General features: G+C 40.6%; 1 protein-coding gene across 3 annotated transcripts in view; it reads right to left on the reverse strand.

The window, feature by feature from the left end:
- DVL1 (dishevelled segment polarity protein 1) overlaps window positions 1-23,572 on the reverse strand; it is a 125,044-nt gene that overhangs the window by 56,880 nt on the left and 44,592 nt on the right. For all 3 annotated transcript variants that reach the window (XM_072156039.1, XM_072156038.1, XM_072156041.1), the window contains exons 2-4: window positions 19,961-20,030; window positions 18,246-18,367; window positions 14,358-14,470 (exon numbers count right to left, since the gene is read on the reverse strand). In XM_072156039.1, the coding sequence (XP_072012140.1) occupies window positions 14,358-14,470; window positions 18,246-18,367; window positions 19,961-20,030 (305 nt within the window). The remainder of the gene's footprint in view (window positions 1-14,357; window positions 14,471-18,245; window positions 18,368-19,960; window positions 20,031-23,572) is intronic.

Below are 23,572 nucleotides of genomic sequence, written 5' to 3' on the forward strand. Positions count from 1 at the left end.
TCAGGGCAATAGGGAATCAGTAATGGGTGGTAAAATATGTCTTTACAAGGGTTTTCAATGACTGGCTGATTACTGGGCGTCCTAACTTAGACATTACCAATGATAAGCTATTTAAAGGGCTACAGACCCAGTGCAAATGTAAGGAAAATAACAAAGGGAATAAAGTATAAGAAAGCGAACTTACCAGTTCCCGAACTCCGCAGAGCACTGTTGACATTACTTAGGCCAGAATTCCTGGAAAACCCCTTTAATTAGGCTCCACTTGTAATATTGTAATATTCCTGCAGTGCCCCCAAAGGTAAATAGAAGCATTACAAAGTACCCAATGAAATCAATTGCCAGTCCAAAGTACATGGGTCAAAATCCTAAATGCAGACTAAGATTACAGATGACAGCCTCCTGATAAATCTGTCCAGTTCCACCAGGATCAAACATAAAACTCGGTCTATTGGACATGTTTAGCTAACCCTGTAAGTCCTTTAAATCAAACCTTGGTATAGAAAACCCCATCCTCCCTTTCCTCATGGATTGCATTCTGAAGATAAGGACAGGTTTGGTAGAGCCTCCTCTGCTATGGCCATCTGTTTTGTGTTGTCATAAATGATTTTTTTGGTTGGATTCCTGGAAACGTAACAAAACTGTCAGGTCTCAGGCAAATTGTTTAACCTTTTCCTAAGAAGGTCAAACAGTTTTCATTCATATGTTGACTGTCTACAGTCATCTCTTTCACCATAGACAAAGTCACTCAAACTGCAGTTCCTGCTGCTAATACGATTTACATGGGCGCATGTGACAGATCTCAACACAGAGATTGTACAAACTATCTGCATTGTACATCATTTTATACAATCTAATAGGGTAGGCTTTGATGAGTAAACCTGGCCAGATATATTGGAGTATTTCTAACCAAACCTGGACAACTATATAATGGTCCAGATTTATCAAAAGTGAGGCAAAATGACTCACAAATGTGCACGATGCGCTACATTATTAAATAGTAGTGCAGGACCTTCAATTATCTGGCGCACCCTGCACTGCTCGGGATGTGTGGACCTTTTTTTTTTCGTGCACCTTTAACATACAGCGTGCAACACAATTCTGTAGAGTTGCTGCCTTAAAAATGTCGCTAACTGAGACTAAGCACTAACATGCCCCTTTAGGTTCACATTTTTTCTGTCTTGTCGGCACAGTGCAGCCGCATCACAAAACTGCTGCAGATACTTCTTAAATACATGTGCTTGCTCCAAAGACGTTCTTTTCAAAGCAAAAACTAGGACAATAGTAGGAAAGAAAACAGTATAATGGATCTGACCCATTGGGGCACATTTGCTTACCCGGTCCTGTCGCGATCCAGCGGCACGTTCTCTGTCGAGGATTCGGGTCTTCTGGCGATTCACTAAGGTAGTGCACCCGATGTCCACCAGGTGTCGCTGCTGCGCCAGGGTCCACCGGAGTTCACCATCATATCCTGGGTGCATGTAAACGCGTGTCAAGCGACACGCCCCCGATTTCCATCGCATGCATGCCGGCACCAATGCGCCACAATCCGATCGCGTGCGCCAAAAACCCAGGGCAATTCAGGGAAAAACTGTGCGAATCGGTAATATTCGGGAAACCATACAAAAAATAGCGATTCAGGCCCTTAGTAAATGACCCCCATTGTGTATAGGTGGATTCTGACTCTTCCCCAGGGCAGGGAAAAGGAGAACATGCAAAATCCTTTGATTTCAAGGGAGACACTGTAAGTAGTGGAGATATCTGCACGTAGCTGTTTCCCTATCCTAATTCAGAAAACATGCATACTTGGCTGGGGTATTGTAGTAGATAGGAATAGCTGTTTGCAGAATATACAATTTAAAGTTTATGGCCAGTCTAAGATACTTGTTTCTTCTAAAACTCTAATTTTGAGGTATAAAGGAATCATGTATTCCATACTATTAATTTGTCTGTGGGGTGTCCTAGAGATTGGTGCCCTGTAATATTCTTATATATTGAAAGTAAAGCAGTGGTTACCTCACAGTCCTTTAACTGTGGGTGAGCGAGAGTACCATTTACGGCCACTACACACTACACAGAGCTCTACCTGTTCCAATGCCTGTTCAATAATCTGATCAGGCAAGTTACCCACAGTCACTTATCATATATGAATGATCTATTTAAAGGGAACCTGTCATCAGGAGACCCATTTTAGCACTTCCCCCAGTCCCCACAGAGCATAGTACATATGCTGCCAAAGTTTTTTTTTATTAAAAATTGGTTTTACAGAAAAAAAGATATGTTATATTGTACCTTTCATATGAATAACTCCCAACACTCTGGATTGGCTGTAGAGGAGTAGGGGGCGTCGCTAAGCCCAGTGATGGGTGTTTTCATATATTTGAAAAGGTCACATGGAGTAGCTGTTCCCCAAGGGAGGGGGGGGAATTGCTCCTTTCCAGCCCCTCCCAATTGGCAACTGCCTAGTCACACAGCAGATGCTAATGAAAGGTACAATATAACATATCTTTTTTTCTATAAAACCAATTTTTAATACAAAAACACTTTGTCAGCGTATATACTATGCTCTGTGGGACTGGGGGAGTGCTAAAAATGGCTCTGATGGTGACAGGTTCCCTTTAAGGAATGGGTCAACAATATTACAATTTGGGAAATCCAGATTGAATCTGGAATCAATTTGTAGTCTCACTCAGTACTCCTTATCCTTTATAACATTTAATAGGGATGTCAGGCAGCTCCACTATCACATACATAAGGAACTTGTGTAAAGTGTGAAAACACCTTATGGCAAGGAAGAAGGATTTGTTTGCACAGCTTTGCGCCCCTGTGAATAGTCAGATAATAAAAGCCCTATATGGATCAGGTGAGGACAGACAAAGGTGCACTAACGCCTAAAAGCATTGTTATAGATAGCAAGTGAGGCACATTAGCGGAGATTAATGGGGGTCTGCAAGGGCACGGAGAAAAAGCCTTTCCGTCAGATAACAATTCGACCTTAAACAAAGCTCGACCAAGTTTCTCAAAAGATGTTATGGCTCCTTAAAACGCTGCTGTCATTAAGTGCAAATTTGGCCAAGATTATCTGGGCACCTTCTTCCCCTCCCTATGCACCTAGCTGTTCACATGTCATTCGAGTACATTAAGAAAGTCAGTGAACTTGTACACAGAGCAGCTGTACTAGCCCCATTCAGTTCAGAAGAACAGCTGGTACCAGGGTTCTCCCCCAGCTTCAGTCTCTACCCTTATGGAGCCACCAGATAAGGTCCAATTAGCAAGGAATGTCGGTGGCTTTTCATCTTCTGGAAGCACCTCTGACTTTTTTAGGAAAACACACTTGTTTGGATAACAAGTTTAATGGTGTGCTGAGTTCATAGACACTATTAGACTCAATGAGGCTTACAGAGACAAATGACTACTTCACTGCTAAGCCTTGACCTCTGTTTGCCTAGACATATGCTGAGGATCTGCTGTGTACACCATATGTAGAGGGCGATTTCACTTGTTGCAGTTATGTTATGGATTCTGCAATAAAATGGCATATATATCCCTAAAAATGTGGATATGAATGCAAAATTAGGCAGAAATTAGTTAAATGGAGTCTACCAACTCCTTCACTGATATCAGATTTAAACCACTATTTTGCCATAGCTTTACTATGAATATTCTATGTAGGCTTCATAGAAGAATCAATTTAAGGTTGCTTGCTAGTGCCACACAATGCTTCTCAATTCCAAACCCTCCCGACCTTTTCTCTTGCACATGAGTAAAGTTGTGGGTGGCTATAGCGTGCACAGTAGTGTTGAAGAATCAAGTTGGCAATCTAGAGTGTTAAAGAAATTTTAGAAAAAGATGGAAGAGGAAGGGTTTGCAAACATGGATATCATAGGCCAGGGCAGGGGAAGGGCAGGCCAGTAACACCAGATTTTACAATGAAGGAGGTTTTGGGGATATATAGTTGCAGTTGGTATATAATCAAACAGATTCTGAGGAGGTTTTAGAGTTTTGTATCTTATAATCAGTGTATAATTATTTTTAGGTCTTCCTAGAGGAAGTAAATTGGGCGACATTTATAAACCAGCACATTTCACAACTATTGAGTCCAGAAATGTCATTGTGCCATATTATGGTATTTAACAAGCAGCATTGACAGTCATACACATGTATAAATCTACAAAGCCGCCTATGGGTTTACACATTAAGATGATGGCTGGTTAAGATTACTGTCACAGTCACAATGCTGTAGCATGCCCTTAAGAACATTGGGCCAAAATTCCTGCAAAATGATGTGAAAGAATGATATAGTCACACAGAAAATTATTAACTGAAGTTATTGTTGCTAAAGATGGTACAACTGTTGATGTATTCAGCTTCTCTTGCATTCATTTCCATATTGGCTTTCATTTCAACAAAGAATTTAATGTCCCTCAAATGGGTCTCATATCTAACTTAAAGGGAACCTGTCATCAGAAATTGGCCATATAAACGATTACCAGTATGTTGTCCTAGTAGATTTACACCTTCCAAATCATGTTTCATTCATGGCACAGCTTGGTTCCATCATCCACAAAATCAACTTTGAAGTGAGAAGTATATTAGTTGTATAAAGTCAGGGAGGCGGAGAGATTAACACCAAAGTCGATCTCTCCCTGCCTCTGAACGCCTCCTTGACATCATGCACAGGACTTCAGGAGAGCTGATTAGTGATATCTCTGGATTTAGGACCATAAATTACAACAAAGGTGGCGTTCTGAGGAAGAGAGAGCTTGACTTCAGAGTTAAAATCTCTGCCTCCTTGACTTTATACAACAAGTGTATACTCTTTTTACTATTTTCTGGATGATGGCACCACACTGGACCATGAAAGAAACATGATCTGGAAGGTATTGAGCTGCTTGACAACATACTGGTAGTCGTTTATTAGGTCAATTTCTGCTGACAGGTTCCCTTTAAATGGCTTAGCTACCAAAAATCTTGGAGAAGTTGGCATAGGTTTTGACAGTGAAAGTTACCTGTGTAATTAGTACTAACTATAAATGGATGAATGAATGAGGTAGGCATTGAAAGTGAGAAAACTGAAACACACCCAGAAAGACAGGGTTCTCATCTTGCTTCAATAAGTTCATTTCTCAGTTCTTGGAAGACTGATTGGTTGCCTAGAGATGCTCTTATTTATAAAATGGCCGCCCCTGCATTGTATAGGTAACATGAAAGATAGGATGTGCGGCTTCCTGTTCAGAGCATGATGGATGACAAGATGTGTTTACATTAGGGCCCGGAGATGTTCTTACTTCAAATGAGTAATGTCTTCTTTGGTGAGATTATATCACCTCGTGCTGTCACCTTCTACAAGATGGATGCCTTATTCCGGGCACTTCCGATGACTGGACAGTCAGGTAGCAGGAAGTATTACCTCATACAGAGTAATCTGATCACAGTGTGCTATACTACCTAAATGCTGGGAACATAAGGTTTTACCAACAATTCATATTTGGCAACTATTTCACAACTGGATAACAGCTATAGGAGGAATAGAAGTGGGTGATATTAAATTACACAGAGTCAAAGAAACTTGAGCCATGTTAAAAATGCTCCAAATAATTCGTCATATTAGGAGATACAGCAGTATTCTGAACACGGTGAGAAAATTACACAAAATTGGGTTTCTGCAAAGTCAGCAGGAAGGTTTCCCACTTATTACGCCTTAGTAGGCCAAAGAATATCTAAAGACTTCTACAACGGATAGACTAAGCCGAGCAGGAGGAACACAGACCCAGGCAAATGCTGCATCAGATAAAATCAAAGATTTCTATCAGTTTTATTGTAATATACCAATAGCAATACTGAGCATTATAGATGTGAATAAAGCTGTGGTGAGACAGATAAGGGGTTGTTACCTGGTCACAGCTTTGTTTCTCTGTCCTCCTCCCTGAGCAGTTTGGCAGGCAGGAGAGGACTAATAACAGAAAACAGGGGCATTTTTCTTCTAAGACTGGATTAAAATCTAAAACTTTAATCCAACCTATCAATTCATTTTCAAAAATATTTGAATGAATCTTTACTCTTTAAATCCAAAATTAATTTTACACACATTTTACACACTGTAGTCAGAAGTTTTATTTGTGACAAAAGACTTTGATAAACTGCCATTAAGTACAGGAAATTTACTAAATGTGTTCATAAAGACCACCTACAGCTGAATCTGGCAAACATAAGTGAAACATGAGCGGGATCTCATCCCTTGCCACAAAGAAAGCAGACGGTCATTTTCCTAAGAGAATAAGCAAAAATGGAACTTGAAACCAAATGGGAAAACCAATGAGTAAGCAAAGCAATGTCTATAGGACTGTCCATCTGCTCTATCTAATGCAGTGAACAGATGATTGAAAGTGAAGAACCATGATCTCACAGCAGTTGTATATCCTGAGCATGGAAGGAAAATTCAGATTATTAACCCCTAGGCCAGTGATGGCGAACCTTTTAGCGGCCGAGTGCCCAAACTGAAACCCAAAACCCCCCTTATTTATCGCGAGGTGCCAACTAAAAATTAAAGCCGTAACTTATTGCTTCCTGTTCAACAACTTTCAATCATATTGGCCTCCTGAGGACGGCAACACAGTAGAAAGATGGAAGATTTTCATCATTTTAGCTTCTTTCCAGTTTCCCTCTGTACACAGAGAAAATCGTGGGGCCAGCAGGAGGTCCTCCAAAGATAATTCTGCCCTGTCTATTCATTCTCCCTCTCCCTACAGTACAAAGTAGCAACGTAAGTATCAAAATATGACTGAAAGCAGCATCTTTTAAGTTGTTTGGAACTGCAGGAAGATTCTTTGAGTCTTGTCTGGTGTGCTGGGGCGATGGCCTGGGTGCCAACAGAAAGGGCTCTGAGTGCCGCCTCTGGCACCAGTGCCATAGGTTCGCCACCACTGCCCTAGGCGCACCTGGACGTTATAGTACGTCCCCGGGGCTAGATGCTTAGCGCACGGGGACGTTCTATAACGTCCTGCTTCTGGCACCGGCTCACGAACGGAGCCGGTACCAGAAGCAGCGGCTGTCAGCTGTCTAGTACAGCTGACAGCCTGCGCTAACACCCGCGATCGGAGCCGGCTCCGATCGCGGGTGTTAACCCCTTACACGCCGCGGTCAAACATGACCGCGGCGTGTAAGGGTGTAAGCGCTGTGGATCGGATCCCCCGTGCCGCTTACCGGGGGATCCGATCCTCTGCCGGGCAGCTCCGAGGACTGGCATGTGCCCCGGAGCTGCCCGGTCTCCATGGCAGCCAGACCCCTTCCGGGTCTGGCTGTAAACTGTCTGAGCATGCGCAAGCTTGCTCAGACAGTTTACACTGCTCTACAATAAAATAGTATTGTAGAGCAGTGTATTGAACTTAAACCAGTGATCAGAGCATCACTGGTTTAAGTTCAAGTATGTATAAGTAAAAATATGCAAAAACAGTTAACACTACACATTATAATAAATAAAAAATTAATACATAAAAATATAAGCCCCTAAAATGTCACTTTCCCATAAAAAAACTTAATAAAGTATAAAAAACATAAAAACACAAAAAACCCCCGCATATTTGGTATTGCCGCGTCCGTAACAATCTGCATAATAAAACAGAATTGTTACTGGACCCGCACGGTAAACGCCGGAGGAAAAAAACGCAAAAAACGTTCCGAAAAAAGATAATTTTTAATTAATACCCTATAAAAAATGCTCTAAAAAGTGATTTAAAAAATGTTATGCACTCCAAAATAAGCCCACTAAAAAGAACAACTGTTCTCGAAAAAAATAAGCCCCTAACAAGATTTATCTGCCAAAAAATAAAAAAGTTATGCATATAAAAAGATGGTGATGCTAAAATGAATAAGATTTTCTCCAAATTAGTTTTTATTCAGTACAATTGAATAAAATACACAAAACCCCCACATATTTGGTATCCCTGCGTCCGTAACAATCTGCATAATAAAACAGAATCGTTATTAGATCCGCAAAGTGAACCCCGTAAAAAACAACCTAAAAAAACTCTCTCTGATAAAGATGATTTTTTATTAATGCCCTTTAAAAATGCTCTAAAAAAGTGATTTTAAAAAGTTACGCAATCTAAAATAAGACCACTAAAAAGAGCTATCATTCTTGCAAAAAATAAGCCCTTAAACAGATTTTTGAGGTGAAAAATAAAAAAGTTATGCATATGTAAGTCGGTGATGCTAAAATTAACAACAATTTTGCCAAATTACTTTTTATTCAGTAAAAATGGGAAAAAATAAAAAAATATATATAAATGAAGTATTTTCATAAACGTGGCGACCCAAAGAATAAAAATAATATACTATTTTCATGGTATGGTTAACGGCCAAAAAAAAAAACACATAAAAATTTTCCTAAAAATTGATGATTTTCATTTCCTCCACCAACAAAGAGTTAATTAAATCTCACCAATTAGCTATAGATGCCCCAAAATTATGTATTAGAAAAGTGCATCTCATGTGGCAAAAGAAATAAGCCCCTATAGGTCCTCATTAAAAAAAAGAAAAAAATTATAGCCTGTACAATGTGACAGCAAATCTGCTCCGGATGGCGCCTCCTTCCCTTCTATGCCCGGCCGTGCGCCCATACAGCAGGTTACCACCACATGTAGGGTATCGGTGTACTCGGGAGAAATTGCGTATCAAACTTTGTGGAGCCTTTTTTCATTTTATCCATTACAAATGTTTAATTTTCCACCCAAAATGAGTGTATTGTGAAAAAATATTACAATTTGCAGACTCCACCTCCATTTTGTTTTAACCCCTATAAAACACGTAAAGGGTTAACAAACTTCTTAAAAGTGGTTTTTCATACGTTGAGGGGTGTAGTTTCCACAATGGGGTAATTTACGAGTCTCGCTATTATTTAGGCCTCTCAGTGTCAATTAGAAACTGTGCAGGTCCATCTAAATACAGGTTTTGGCGATTTTACAAAAAATGTGAAAAATGGCTCCCAAATTCTGAGCTTCATAACATTCTAGTAAAATATGTGGAATCTGAAAAAACCATGCCAACATAAAGCAGACATTTGGGAAATGTAAGTTATGAATTTATTTGGGTGCTATGACTTTCTGAATCAAAAGTAGAGAATTTAGAACATTGAAAATAAAGAATTTTTCAACATTTTTGCCAAATTTTGTTTTTTTTCATAACTAAACGCAAAAGATTTCATCCAAATTTTTAAACTAATTTGAAGTACAATGTGTCACGAGAAAACAATCTCAAAATCCCCTGGATATCTCACAGCGTTCCAAAGCTATAACCACTTATAGTGACACAGGCCAGATTTGAAAAATGGGGCCGCGTCCTTTAGGCCAAAAGATGCTGTGTCCCGTAGGGGTTAAATGTACTATCAACAGAGAGAACTATGGGTTTATAGGCGTTCCACATAAAAGAAGGCAAGTGGAGTCCAGCTCAGGTAAACGAAGTATTCAATCTGTTAAAAATTCATGTTTAATTCATCTTCTTAAAAAATGTATAAATGCATCGTGGAGACAGGGGCCATGGAGACACAAGACACAGGAAACAAAAAACGCAGGCAATGGTGACACGTTTCGGACAAGTCCTTAGTCGTACCTAGCCTGTCAGACTCGCACAAGGGTTTTAATGCGTTTCTATAACCTGTGACCTGTAACAGGATTTTAATGTACTCAAAACATCCCATATGCAGAGAAGGGGAAATATCATCAATTATTTCCTTTATTTCATATACAAAAACCTATGGGATAAACATATTTTGGCGGCCCCAAGTACAATTGACACCTGTGGCAGGGAAGAGATGCGTTTGAGTTTTTTTTTGGGGAGGGGGAAGGGTTGTTTTAAGACTGTGATTTATGTACATCCTTTATATTTAAGAAATATATACAACTTATTAGATGTTATGTTTTCTTTTTCATATTTGAAAAACTAATAAAATATGCTGACAAAAAACCCAAAAACTTATTTTAGGGAATTGGAAGAATTATCAAGCTCTAAATTTTGTGTATAGACCCTAGTAGTAAGCAACAGACTTCAGAGTCATGTCCAGGTGTTGGTCCACTGGATACCATTACTGGGTCCACAATTTTGTCATAAAATGTATTCATCACCCTAGTATTATATCCATTTTGTGAATGGTGTAGGATACACAGCAGTCTGTTGTAGACATCTTTTCCAGAAATGTAATCAGACATCTACACTGCTTGATTGCTTATCCTAATGTATAAATTTCATCCGCGTCTCCATCCTCCAACTCCGTGGCCTGGATGCCAACCTCCTACTTAACGGTAATTAAGATCTTTTAAACACAACAACAGACTGTAGATTCCAGGCAATAATAACATCCCGCTTCTGGGTACTGCTTATTTTATATCAAATCCATTAGTTCCCGGCCAAAAATATGTCAAGTCTAAATTGATGTCAATCTTATTGGTTAAGATTCTGGAAAGATCTTGTGAATACTGTGAAAAGGTGTGGTCTTTCGACACGAGCCGCAGGAATTTGAGTGATGTATAAATCTTTTTCTTTTTAACGATTTTGTGGATGATTGGTGACAAAATAGATTTTAAATGATATGTGAATTGCCCCAGGACCCTTCCAGTGAAGAAAGATATTTTCAACCTGTGGGAAATGCTCAGGCACTGAGGCTGTCATAATTCTTGTCGATGAGATTGTACAATTATTTTTTTAGATACTAACAGTACATTTAAATACATTGACACAAGATGGGTAACTGATTCCACTGATTCCTTGTTTCCACAGGTCCCCTGTAAGAGCCGACTGCAAATTGTAGAGAAGGGTCCATTCCTGTCCGAGCTTGTGTGTATATGTTAGTTCTTTTCTACTGTCATTGGCTCATGAGTGGACCTCACATGGCGATAGCACACGGGCCGCAAACCCATGGCCCAATATTGTACACATTAATGAGCATGTAGCCTTAGAGTGCATAACATAACAAATACACATGCTATTCAGGGTGACCGGAGCGCACAAACAGTCCCTTATGTTTCTGAGCCAGCCCCACTTCACCTCATGTTCTTATAATGTTTGTCTACGTGTGAGGGGCAGGATATTAGGTAATTTACCAATATACATGTATTAATAGTTCTGCTCCGCTTTCTTGATATGTACAGTGATGCCTTCTGTCTCTTACCTCATCAGCCTGACATTCCTGTCCATAAAATGGCTGCAGATGGACGGTCATGTGATCTTTAACTGGCGATTGCTCATGGACAGATAGAGATCCCACCATCTGTGACCATTTTATGGACAGGAATCTGTCTGATGAAGTAAAACACAGGAGGCTTCACTTTACATATCAAGAAAGTGGTGCAGAATTATTAATAGATTTATATTGGTAAATTAACTAACACCTACACTAACATACACGCATTACAAAACACAAGAGGTAAAGTGGCCAACCCCTTTAAGTCTGGTGGCTGGCACTGATCATGGATTTCACATATGGCCCCATCAAATCCAAAGCTAAGCCTGTCAGTGGCTCCCTTGTTTCCTACATGTCACAGGCAGACAGAAGGACCCCATTTTTTACTGTAAGATGATATTTTTTACAATATCTCAGCCTCCAGAGCATTTGTGTTAAAAAGTTCTGTCTCACTTTTTTCTCCCTAATTGGTGGGAAGGTGCAATACAAATGCAATATAATGAAAACCAGATATTCAAAGCAAGAGTATGTTCATTCTCCACTTTTGGTGCAGAGACGGACCTGCTATTGACCACAAGATGTAGCCGGACAGCTATAGTCATGTGTGTCCCCACACTTGCAGCATAGCCTGCAGTCTGCGCACATTCCCAGCACTACATTCTCTTACCAGAGACAGGAGACCTGCCTGCAGGCGCTCATAGCCAGTCCGGACAAGCCGTGCACAAGACATCCGTTCTGAGAAGCCTCAGGGGCACAAGCCGGACCTGAAACTTCACAAAGTCAACAAACTACACTCTACATGTGAGTGATGGGTACCAGAGTAGCCCTGCTGGTCCTTTATCAGGGTGGGAACGTACATTACACGAGTGAAAAACCTTTATCTGTAGCTGTTTGCTCATAGTTTTTCCCCAAGTGTTTAGGGTGTATTTTTCATGAAAAAATTCCTTAAATTTCTCTGACATTACCATCAATCTATCAAGTGTCCTGCTAAAATTGAACATAATTTCAAGGCCGAAGCCATGAATGGTGGTCACACACTGATTAGCCACAATCCGGGGGGCCTGAGAAAACAGCACCACCCCCAGGAAAGTTAAAATGTAAAAATCACAACACAAATCACACATCAGCTTACCATGTCACATTACAGTCATGGGCAAAAGTTTTGAGAATGATACAAATGCTAATTTTTACAAAGTCTACTGAATCAGGTTTTATAATGGCAATTTGCATATACTCCAGAATGTGATAAAGAGTGATCAGCTTAACAGCAATTAATTGCAAAGATATTTGCCTAGAAAATGAACTTTTTCCCCCCAAAACACATTTCAACTTCATTGCAGGCTTGCCTTAAAAGGGGAAGCTAACATTGTTTCAGTGATTGCTCCATTACCACAGGTGTGGGTGTTGATGAGGACAGAGCTGGAGATCAATCTGTCATGATTAAGTAAGAATCGCACCACTGGACACTTTAAAAGGAGGCTGGTGCCTGGCATCATTGTTTCTCTTCTGCTAACCATGGTTATCTCTAAAGAAACACATGCAGTCATCATTGCACTGCATAAAACTGGCCTAACAGGGAAGAGTATCACAGCTAGAAAGATTGCACCTCAGTCAACAATCTATCGCATCATCAATGAATTCAAGGAGAGAGGTTCCATTGTTGCCAAAAAGGCTCCAGGGCGCCCAAGAAGGACCAGCAACCGCCAGGAGCGTCTTTTACAAGTGTTTCAGCTTTGGGATGGGGCTACCAGCAGTGCAGAGCTTGCTCAGGAATGGCAGCAGGCAGGTGTGAAAGCATCTGCATGCACTGTGAGACTGCGGAGACTCTTGGAGCAAGGCCTGGTGTCAAGGAGGGCAGCAAAGAAGCCACTTATCTCCAGAAAAAACATCAGGGACAGACTGATATACTGCAAAAGGTACAGGGTGTGGACTGCTGAGGACTGAGGTAAAGTCCTTTTCTCTGATGAATCCCCTTTCCGATTGTTTGGAACGTCTGGAAAACATCTTGTTGGGAGAAGACAAGGTGAGCGATACCACCAGTCTTGTCTCATGCCAACTGTAAAGCATCCTACAACCATTCATGTGTGGGGTTGCTTATCAGCCAAGGGAATCGGCTCTCTCACAGTCTTGCCGAAAAACACATCCATGAATAAAGAACAGAATGGTAACAGAATGTCCTCCAAGAGCAACTTCTCCCAACCGTCCAAGAGCAGTTTGGTGATGAACAATGCCTTTTCCAGCATGATGGAGCACCTTGCCATAAAGCAAAGGTGATGACTAAATGGCTCAGGGAACAAAACATAGAGATTTTGGGTCCATAGCCTGGAAACTGCCCAGATCTTAATCCCATTGAGAACTTGTGGTCAATTATCAAGAGACGGGTGGACAAACAAAAACCAACAAATTGTGACAAAATGCAAGCATTGATTGTGCAACAATGGACGGCTATCAGTCAGGATTTGGTCCAGAAGTTGATTGAGAGCTGCCAGGGAGAATTGCAGAGGTCCTGAAGAAGGGTCAACACTGCAAATATTGACTTGCTGCATTAACTCCTTCTAACTGTCAATAAAAGCTTTTGTTACTCATAATATGATTGCATTTGTATTTCTGTATGTGATAAAAACATCTGACAAACACACATAAAACCAGGCAACAGATCATGTGAAAATATAATATTTATGTCATTCTCAAAAGTTATGGCCATGACTGTAGTATTTGAAGCAGCCTCAGCTATCTAACACAAGTTCCACAATCAAAATAGAATCAGACTATTCCTATAAGTAATCACCCCATGTGCACATACCATAATAACATAACAAGGAATATGACAAGGGGTTTTCTCACTCAGAATACTCCTGGAACATATACATTTAATAAAACAACGCTACTTATTACTAATTGCTGCAAATGCATTCAAATCCTCCTTCTCATTAGTCACTGGTTTGTCAATAGTGGCCAAACAGAAAAAAAACCCTTAACTCTAATCCTAGTTAATCCTAGAAGCAAATTCTCAACAGAAATCCAAAGAGTGGAAAAATCTATGACAGTCACTGATGTGATCAGGGCAAAGTCATGTGTCAACATTCAATCGATACCTCTGTCTGTCCAGACCATCTGCCGTGATCAATACAAACATGACACAGATAACTGAGTGTGAAATGTGAGGCCTGATGGCACGTCACCGTACCGTCATCATGTGCTTCTCTGTTCTTCCGCCGATGACGTTCTCTCCTGTGGCTTACAACAGAGTCTGTTCCTGTCTCATTGTCTAGTCCATCCCGACTGCTGCCAGCGTTAGGGCTGTAAGACATAAGGAAAACCATGTGTCATTATAAATGGTGATCTACAAGTCTATCTGACTATTTCAACAAAAACACATAATTTGGAATAAATCCATAACATCTGATAGACTTGTGTCTTTTTCCATACTAATTTAATATTTTGAATCTTTTACTGGCACATAACTAAAAGGTAGAATGGCTGATCCATTTAAATGCCCAATTTTTTTATACATTATTCCTGATAATTGACATTTGGATACACATTATCCGTGTGGTGTGACATCTAGTGTGACTGGTATCATTGCTGGGCTATGCGTGTACTACATGTGCACTGTGACATGACTGTGGGCATTACATCTGTCCTTTGATATAACAGAGTGTGTTGTCCCTGTGCTGCAACATCACTGCATGCATTACATCTGTCCTGTGACATCACTGCATGGTTTACATCTGTACTGTGACATCACCCTATGTAGTATTACTTTACTATGACATCATGTGTATTATCCATGTACTTTAACATCACTTTGTGTATTAACCCTGTACTGTGACATCACTGTGTGTTTTACCCATGTACTGTGACATCACTGTGTGTATTATTTCTTTACTCTGACTTCACTATATGTATCATCTCTGTTCTTTGACATAACTGCGTGTATTATCCTTGAACTTTGACATCACTGTGTTTATTATCCCTGTACTGTGACATCACTGTGTGTATTATCCCTGTACTGTTACATCATTTTATGAATTATCTAAGTCCTTCAAAACATGTTATTGAAAGTGTTCACAGAACACAGCTTTCTAAGGAGAACAAACAGCTGCAGTTGTAAAGCGCTATATAAATACCGTATATACTCCAGTATAAGCCGACCAGAGTATAAGCCGAGACCCCTAATTTTACCACCAAAAACTGGGAAAACCTATTGACTTGAGTATAAGCCAAGGGTGGGAAATGCATTGGTCACAGACCCAGCCAAGTATATAGCCAGCCAGCCCCCTATAATATACAGCTTGCCCCCAGTAGTATACAGCCTGCCCCCAGTAGTATACAGCCTGACCCAGCCTGCCCCCAATAGTATACAGTCACCCCAGCCTGCCCCCAGTTGTATACAGCCACCCCAGCCTGCCCCCTGTAGTATACAGCCTGCCCCCAGTAGTATACAGCCTGCCCCCAGTAGTATACAGCCACCCCAGCCTGCCCCCCAGTATATACAGCATGCCCCCAGTAGTATACAGCCTGCCCCCAGTTGTATACAGCCACCCCAGCCTGCCCCCAGTAGTATACAGCCACCCCAGCCTGCCCCCAGTAGTATACAGCCACCCCAGCCTGCCCCCAGTAGTATACAGCCACCCCAGCCTGCCCCAGTAGTATACAGCATGCCCCCAGTAGTATACAGCCATCCCAGCCTGCCCCCCAGTAACATACAGCATGCCCCCAGTAGTATACAGCCACCCCAGCCTGCCTCCCAGTAATATACAGCATGCCCCCAGTAGTATACAGTCAGCCCAGAATTTAAAAAAAACAAAACTATTTACTCACCCTCCGGTGGTCCCGATGCACAGCGCTGCTCCCCCGATGTCATCGCGGCTCCTCTTCTGGCTTCCCGGCTCCTCTTCTTGCTTTCGTGCCGTCTTCTGTCTTCCTTAACATCGCGTTGGGCGCTGCAACTGTTCTCTCCCGTGCGGCGCGCCGCTGCTGACATCATACTAGGCGCCGCACGGGAGAAGAACAATGGCGGTGCCCAACGCGATGTCAAAGAACACAGAAGACGGCGCAGAAGCAAGAAGAGGAGCCGGGAAGCCAGAAGAGGAGCCGCAATGACATCGGGGGAGCAGCGCTGCGCATCAGGGCCACCGGAGGGTGAGTAAATAGTTTATTTTTTTTTAGTCCATTTTTAATTATTTTTTTACAAGTATTGACTCGTGTATAAGCCGAGGGGACGTTTTTCGGCACATTTTTTGTGCTGAAAAACTCGGCTTATACACGAGTATATACGGTAATTATTTATTTTTTTAGCATTTATTATTATTACTCTGTAGGGAAACCTTGCAGTTAGGGCAGCTTCACACTCCACGGACTGTGCTGCTTCATGGACCAAACCCACTCCTGGGGATGGGATTCTGAGCGGCATATTGATATATGATACACGGAGAGCCTGCTTCTCCGCTAAATAGAAGCTGCATATTGGGAAGCAGGAACTCCATATATATTCTTAGTGCACTCGGAATCCCATTCCCAGGAGTGGTTTTGGTCCGTGAAACAGGAGCCGGCACAGTCCGCAGTTCACAAACCGAGATCAGGAGTGTAAAGCCGCTTTAAGTCTTTTTAGAGGGGTTTTCCCACTAAACAACTTAGGCCCTATCAACAGAATAGTACCTAATTTGCTTATTGGTAGGGGTCTTTCAATCTCCGCCAGCTCCATAAAGATGAATGGAGCAGAAGGGTCATCGGACCCCTCGTTCTCATGATCTGTGAGGGTCTCAACACTGAGACCCCCACCGATCAGCAAGTTAGACCCTATCCTGTGGATGGGGCCAAACCTGTTTTGTGGGGAAACCCCTTTAAACTAAAAAGTGGTGGGCTGTAATTGGAGTATTTCATTATGTTCATACACTGTAAGCTCTTGTAAGCTTCTATTGTTCCATATGACTGTTTGACACTTATTTTATTTGTATCTGTTCCCTATGAATTGTAAAGCTCTACAGAATATATTAGCGCTATATAAATAAAGATTAATAATTGTTTACAGTGAATAGAAGGATATGCTCTCTACAATCACAACCCATTTACAGGGACACTTTAGCGTTGAAATATTGAGATGAATAATAAAATATATTAGCTTCAATAAAAGACATCTTTTGCACAGCACGAAGCTTGTCCTGCTCTCCTCTGCTAAAATTTTTGTAAGGTAATAAACAAGGTCACAAACAGTTTGAATGATTTTCCTTGCAACAGCACAACCTAGTGGTGGACACAATAAGTGCAAGTATTTGATCATTACATAACAGGCAGAAATTCCTGTTCCTTTTGATAAGTGAAATATAGTAACCTTGAGATTGTGATACCTTTTAATGGCTAACTGAAATATAAGATGTTACAAGCTTTCAGGAGAGCTTAGGTATCAGGCATAGTATAACAAGATTACTGAAGTGATACAGATCTTATACACAATGATGCAAAAAAATGTAAACAAAAAGACAATAGCAGTAACAAAAGTTAAGACAAGAGGTCCTTAATTAGATGACTCGGGCAGTGTGATGGTTTATGGCCTTCAACTGGCTAACACCTTACAAAACTTTCTAGCATATAACAGGCAGATGCATTTGTCTCTGTGTGTACTTTAAAAGTCCACATTACATTTCTCCAACTTTCCTTTCTACATTTTAGGAAAACATCTATCTTGGCAAATTGTATTCGTTTTGCTTTGGCATGAAAATTACAAAGCCAATTTGTTACTACAAGTCACACACAGTGCATAGTAATGAGGTGTCCTATATCATGAAGCTGACTCATAAGTTCTTGGATGCAGCCAGTAAATTACACTTTACCATTGGAGGAAGAATAGGGTGGAGCACATAAACCATTCCAATTAACCAAATAAATAGAGAACAGTCAAATACATTTAATAGCTGCTGTTCATATGCGCCATAGGGTGAAAGTACCGTCATTTCTTCATATATATATATATATATATATATATATATATATATATATATATATATATATATTATATATTAGTAAATAATAATTATGTAGTAAAGTTTGTAATAACTTTGTGGACATTTCTTACTGAAAGGATGGTGGACGTGAGTCTCCAATTCCAACTGTTCTCTCAATCGGAAGAGGAAGGTCTGTCCGGCTTTCCGTACTTTGAGAGCCTCCATCGGAGTGTGAACTTTCTGCCAAAACCAGCTATGGAAAGAGTAAAGGCAATACATTATATGCACACTCCTGGGGTATCTGCAGACTGTAGTGTAACCATATTACTTCTATAGAGTTTCTAGAATGTGGGACCACCTCTCCACTCACTGAAGCTGCAAGACAGGGTTGAGGGAGAACATTTATCCAAACAGATGAAGTCACAAAGGTGGGACCTCCACGTATCAGACAGATATGAAATATAATGTGCTAAGTCAAAAATATACAAGATGGGACATCTACCACCAGGATGAAGGGTTGTAAACCAAGCACACTTGTTGTAAACCAAACCAACACACTGTTCCTCTGGCAGTATATGCTCTTCTTTAAGCTTCTTATAACCTGTTTTTTACCAAAAAGGCTTTTTACTATTATGCAAATGAGCATGAGGGCTTTGGGCTTCATAGCTCCCTCAGACTCATTTGCATAATTTTAAAGCCCTTTTTTTTCTTAAAAACAAGGGCATAAGAAACTTAAAGAAGGGCAGATCCTGCCAGATGGGGCACACCCCAGTATGTCAGTGTGCTTGGTTTAAAATCCTTCATGTACAATAATATTGATGATACATTCTTGAACCTTTGCTATGTTATTAAAAAAAAAAAACACTTCATTTATTAGCTTTCTGGACCCAAATGAATATAAGGTCCTCTTACTCAAATACTTTCACTATTTTCCATGACAAACGTAAAGTGCCTAATGGCCACAGCCACTAGAAAGAGCTCACTGTATAAAGATTTAAGTAGAATGTGGGGCACGCTTACAAAGAACAGTGCAAACTGCACTACATGCAGTTTGCTTGTTTATAATGAAGGGGGCGCCAGATTCAGGATTTCTGGCGCAGGTTCTTCATGAATCTGGAGCCCCCTGCACTGCCCCGACACAGTGCACCAACTTTTATTGGGGCACCTTTGACATTCAAGGGCTTTAGTAAATGTGCCCCAATTTGTTTAAATTCACATTCAGTTGTTGCCCCCTAGTGGAGGCTTCATGTGTTGGCAAAGGGGACAGGTCTATCCTACTGTTAGCTTAAATGGCACCAAACATACTAGGGGTCATTTATCATCCCTTTAAGCCAGTTTTGCATGTTTGTTATTTTTAAAATGCTATTTGCAAGCTTTATCTTTATAATTGCCCGTTTTCTTGCGTAAGTTTTCTTGCAAAATCCATCAGCCGTGTATCATCCATTTACACGACAATGACAGTAGAAAAGACTGCCCAAGTTGGCTCACACACTGGGGCTATGGAAACCACAGCCATGGGTGTGACCCCATAAAAATACATTGGACCATGTGTCAGGTGTTTAAACAATAGATATTGCAAGTCCCAAAAAAATGAGGCCTTAAAATGGCGGGGGAAAGAATCCCTATGCTCCTGAATACACCAGACTCATAAATTGTGTCTGTTGCATTTTTTCAATAACACAAACAAACCAAACATTTCAGACATTTATTGTTTGTAGACATACCATGTATGCTTCTGATGGGTTAAGAGATGAGATAAGAATACTGTGGTATATACTATCCTTTCCAAATATGAAATCATTTTACAATGAAATAATGTCTCATTATAATTTTAGAGGAAGCTTACCCAGGATACCACTCTTCCATTAAAACACGGGAGCTTAGCGTTGTCATCCGATATCTCTTCTTTGACGACCCTGAAAGATAGAATGTGACAGAAGAGTCAGAGGCTGAACGTTTCATCCTCTCAACAATCAGCCGCCTGTCATTCCTATATGACCTAGAAATATATTGTCTTTTCATAGCCACGTTCATGCGCTCGTCCTCTGTAATCCATGCCAATTAGCTTAGTTACTCGTCTGCCGTCTGCGCTACTTTGAGAAGCCATTGACTGTAGCGCACAGATATATACTCTATAATTGCTTGTTTACTGTGACTCAGTTCTAGTTTCTGGATATTATGTCACTACAGTCACAATGTTATATTCTCAGAACAAACCTGCGCATGCTGCAGAACAGGACAGGGCAATTAAGGCATTTGCCTTAAAGGGGTTTTATAGTTTAGTATAAAAAGGCTCAGATAACAGAGCACCTCTAGTGCTCACACCTGCTAATATTCACTGTGCCAAAATTCACAGCCCTAGGGCTCACACTGAGGACTGAGGTTTCTGGGGGAGACATCTGTTTATCTATATGCCACTAGGCCATTTGATATATTTGATGGCAGTGTTATTGTTCAGTATCTAGACCAGCGATGGTGAACCTTTTAGAGACTGAGTGCCCAAACTACAACCAAGACCCACTTATTTATCGCAAAGTGCCAGCACAGAAATTTAATTTGTGGTTTATATTCCCTGCTGTCACAGCTCATATTCATATCAGCCTCCTGATGACACCAATAAAGCAGAAAATAGAAACATTTTGGATGATCATTGTAGCTTCCCTTAGTGTACAATAAACAGGAAGAATTGTTAGAGCCAGAGCAGGAGCTACAATGACGATCCAGATCTGTCCACACCTTCCCACTCCTCCAGTAGTCCCAGTTAGCTCTGTCACTTTAAAATAGCTCTGTGCACAGCAAGTCCTGGGCTGTTTGGGACTGCAGGAAGTCCTGGAGTCCTCTCTGGTGAAGGCCTGGGTGCCCACAGAAAGGGCTCTGAGTGCCACCTCTGGCACCAGTGCCATAGGTTCGCCACCACTAATCTAGAGCATAAAGCCTGTCTATTCAAGATCGGTCCAGTTAATGCATATAGGAAGCTCCAGTAAAGAGTTCAGCGAACAGTTATTAAAGGTGTTGGTTCATACATGAAATAATTTAAGGTATTATTCTTAAATATTCCAATATAAATGTATAGCATCACCAGTTTTGGCTCATTAAAACCAGATTTAAAAAAAAGGATACATTTTTTCTAAAATGTTTTAATTTTTTCTTCTATTTATGAAGAAAGTGGCTTAGATCCTGCCTAAGATCTATTAACAGCATTTACTGATATGCTTGACAACAATGATCTAGAGTCAACTTACTGAAGTCTAGGAGAGTTTTTCAGGCATGATCTATGCAGATAAGAGGTGTGGATATGCTGTGACATCATCTTTTGTTAGTACACGCAGTAGCCGAGTTACGTACAAAGGAGGTTGTTTAGGTTTGTTCTTAAGTTGAATTTGTATGTCGAAACTGGCATATATTATCAATGTAGCTCCAGACAATTTTTTTTTAGTCCCAGTGACAATTGGATTTTCAAAATTTTGTGCTGTCACGGGAACAAGGATTATCAATAAAACTTCATTACAGACACCTTACAGCTGATCATTGCAATTTCTGACTAAAGTAATAGCACCCAGAGAACTTTACCAGAGGTCCCAGTGGACAGATAGATCCGTCTGTAACTAGGGGTCATCAGTGGGGGACCACCTTTAGTTAAATAATGATGTTTTCTATGTAAGTATAAAAAAAAAATCATCAAAAATTCAAATTATGCTTAACATGGAAAGTTGATTAAAAAATAAGTGATTGTAATGGGTCTCTTATTCGACTTATGTCTATAGTCTATTCTACCACTTGACGGTGTTATACTATATATGGCAATGTATAATGTGTAGGGACCTGCTCCTGAGGAATGATAATCAATCAAGTTTGGTCCCCTTTTACTATCATTTATCACTGATTTAAAAAATAATAATTGCACATCATTTTCTTTTCTGCTGCTCACATTAATGCTATGGATCTTCTTGATCTAGTTCCTAAGAAATCTCCATCGTTCACTGATGGTCTTACCGAAACAGGAAGTGGAAGTTGTGCATCCTGTTTACTATATAAAGCAGAAAATGGTCAGGAATTATTAACAGCTCATGATGTCTCTCTCTCTCTGGAGTCGGTGACTGCTTTACTCCGTATGTGGCTGCACCGAGCAGCTGGTGGCCTCCATGCCTGTAAGCTGTAAAAAAGGCAGCTGCATATTTCAGGTACCTGTCCATAAGGGTTGTAATGGATATCTGTATCAAAAATGTAGAATGTTCACCTCTCAGCTTTCTAGAAACCTATGGTCTTGGCCTGGGGGGAGTAGAGGATCATGCTTCACTAGACTCAATGTTGCATTTTCATGAAGAAGTAGGACTCATCTCTCCTGACATGGCTGTTTTACTAAGAAATGTACTCAACATATTGCAGGCGGTTACCAACTTAAGAACACCCGACTTACAGATGACCCCAAGTTACAACCAGCCCTCTGGATGTTGGCAAATTACTGTACTTTAGTCCTAGGCTACAATGATCCGTTGTATCATTGTTGGTAATCCTGATGACAACCAAAAAGTTTCAAAACTTTGGGGACTGCCTGTATATCAAAGCCAAAGCATATTTATAGAAAATTGCTCTGAACTGTGGCTGTGTTATATCTACTATTAATTGGTAGCTAAACTGACAAATGGGTGTTACTAGTTGGAGGTGTGGTGTCAAATCAGTGCTGCCTGCATCAGCCTGTGGATGGGAGAATCCCTTTCACTAGGGGAATGACCTAAATCAACTTTAATTACACTTATGAAGAGTCCTTCACAGTAATCCACCCCACACTTGCCCTGCCTATGCGACGACCGCCCCAAATGACGACCCACAACTGGGCGACGTTCCCTACAATAAGTGAAGTGCACAGTCAGACCTTATACCATTGTGCCGCACGCTCAATGTTAAAGATGCACCAAAAAAAAGTTGGTTCACTCTCCGAAGCAGTGCAGGGGGCACCATATGTGGGCATTTGTGTTCACAGACTGCATTGAGGAGTCACTATTTATTTTATTTTCTTACTAACCACTGTGTTGAAGACTTACTACTGGCCATGGGCCAGCAGCCACATCCCTAATATCTTCATGGACCCTCTACTCCCTACTAGAATTTATGTAGAATAGAAACTGTAGGAAAGGAAAGATATAATAATTGCTTAAGGCACTTCTGGAGATGCCACAGCATTTAATACCATTAGTAGGTGAGCAGGCTTTCCATAGAGACACAGTCACAGCTATGTGACAAAATAATCCAGCTTTTATGGGAATTTGACATGAACACAGAACAATTATAGGATAAATTAATTAAGTCACTTAGTGAAAAGATTAAGTAGATGTAGAGCAATGGAATAAAAAGATGTAACTACAGAATAGGCAAGGACTACCCGGGCTTATATAATTATCCTAGAGCAGAATTGTCATACTACTATAATGAGCCCTCAGGGAAATCCACTGCAGATTTC

This window comes from Engystomops pustulosus, chromosome 6, assembly GCF_040894005.1.
Source record: "Engystomops pustulosus chromosome 6, aEngPut4.maternal, whole genome shotgun sequence".
NCBI classification, from domain to species: Eukaryota; Metazoa; Chordata; class Amphibia; order Anura; family Leptodactylidae; genus Engystomops; species Engystomops pustulosus.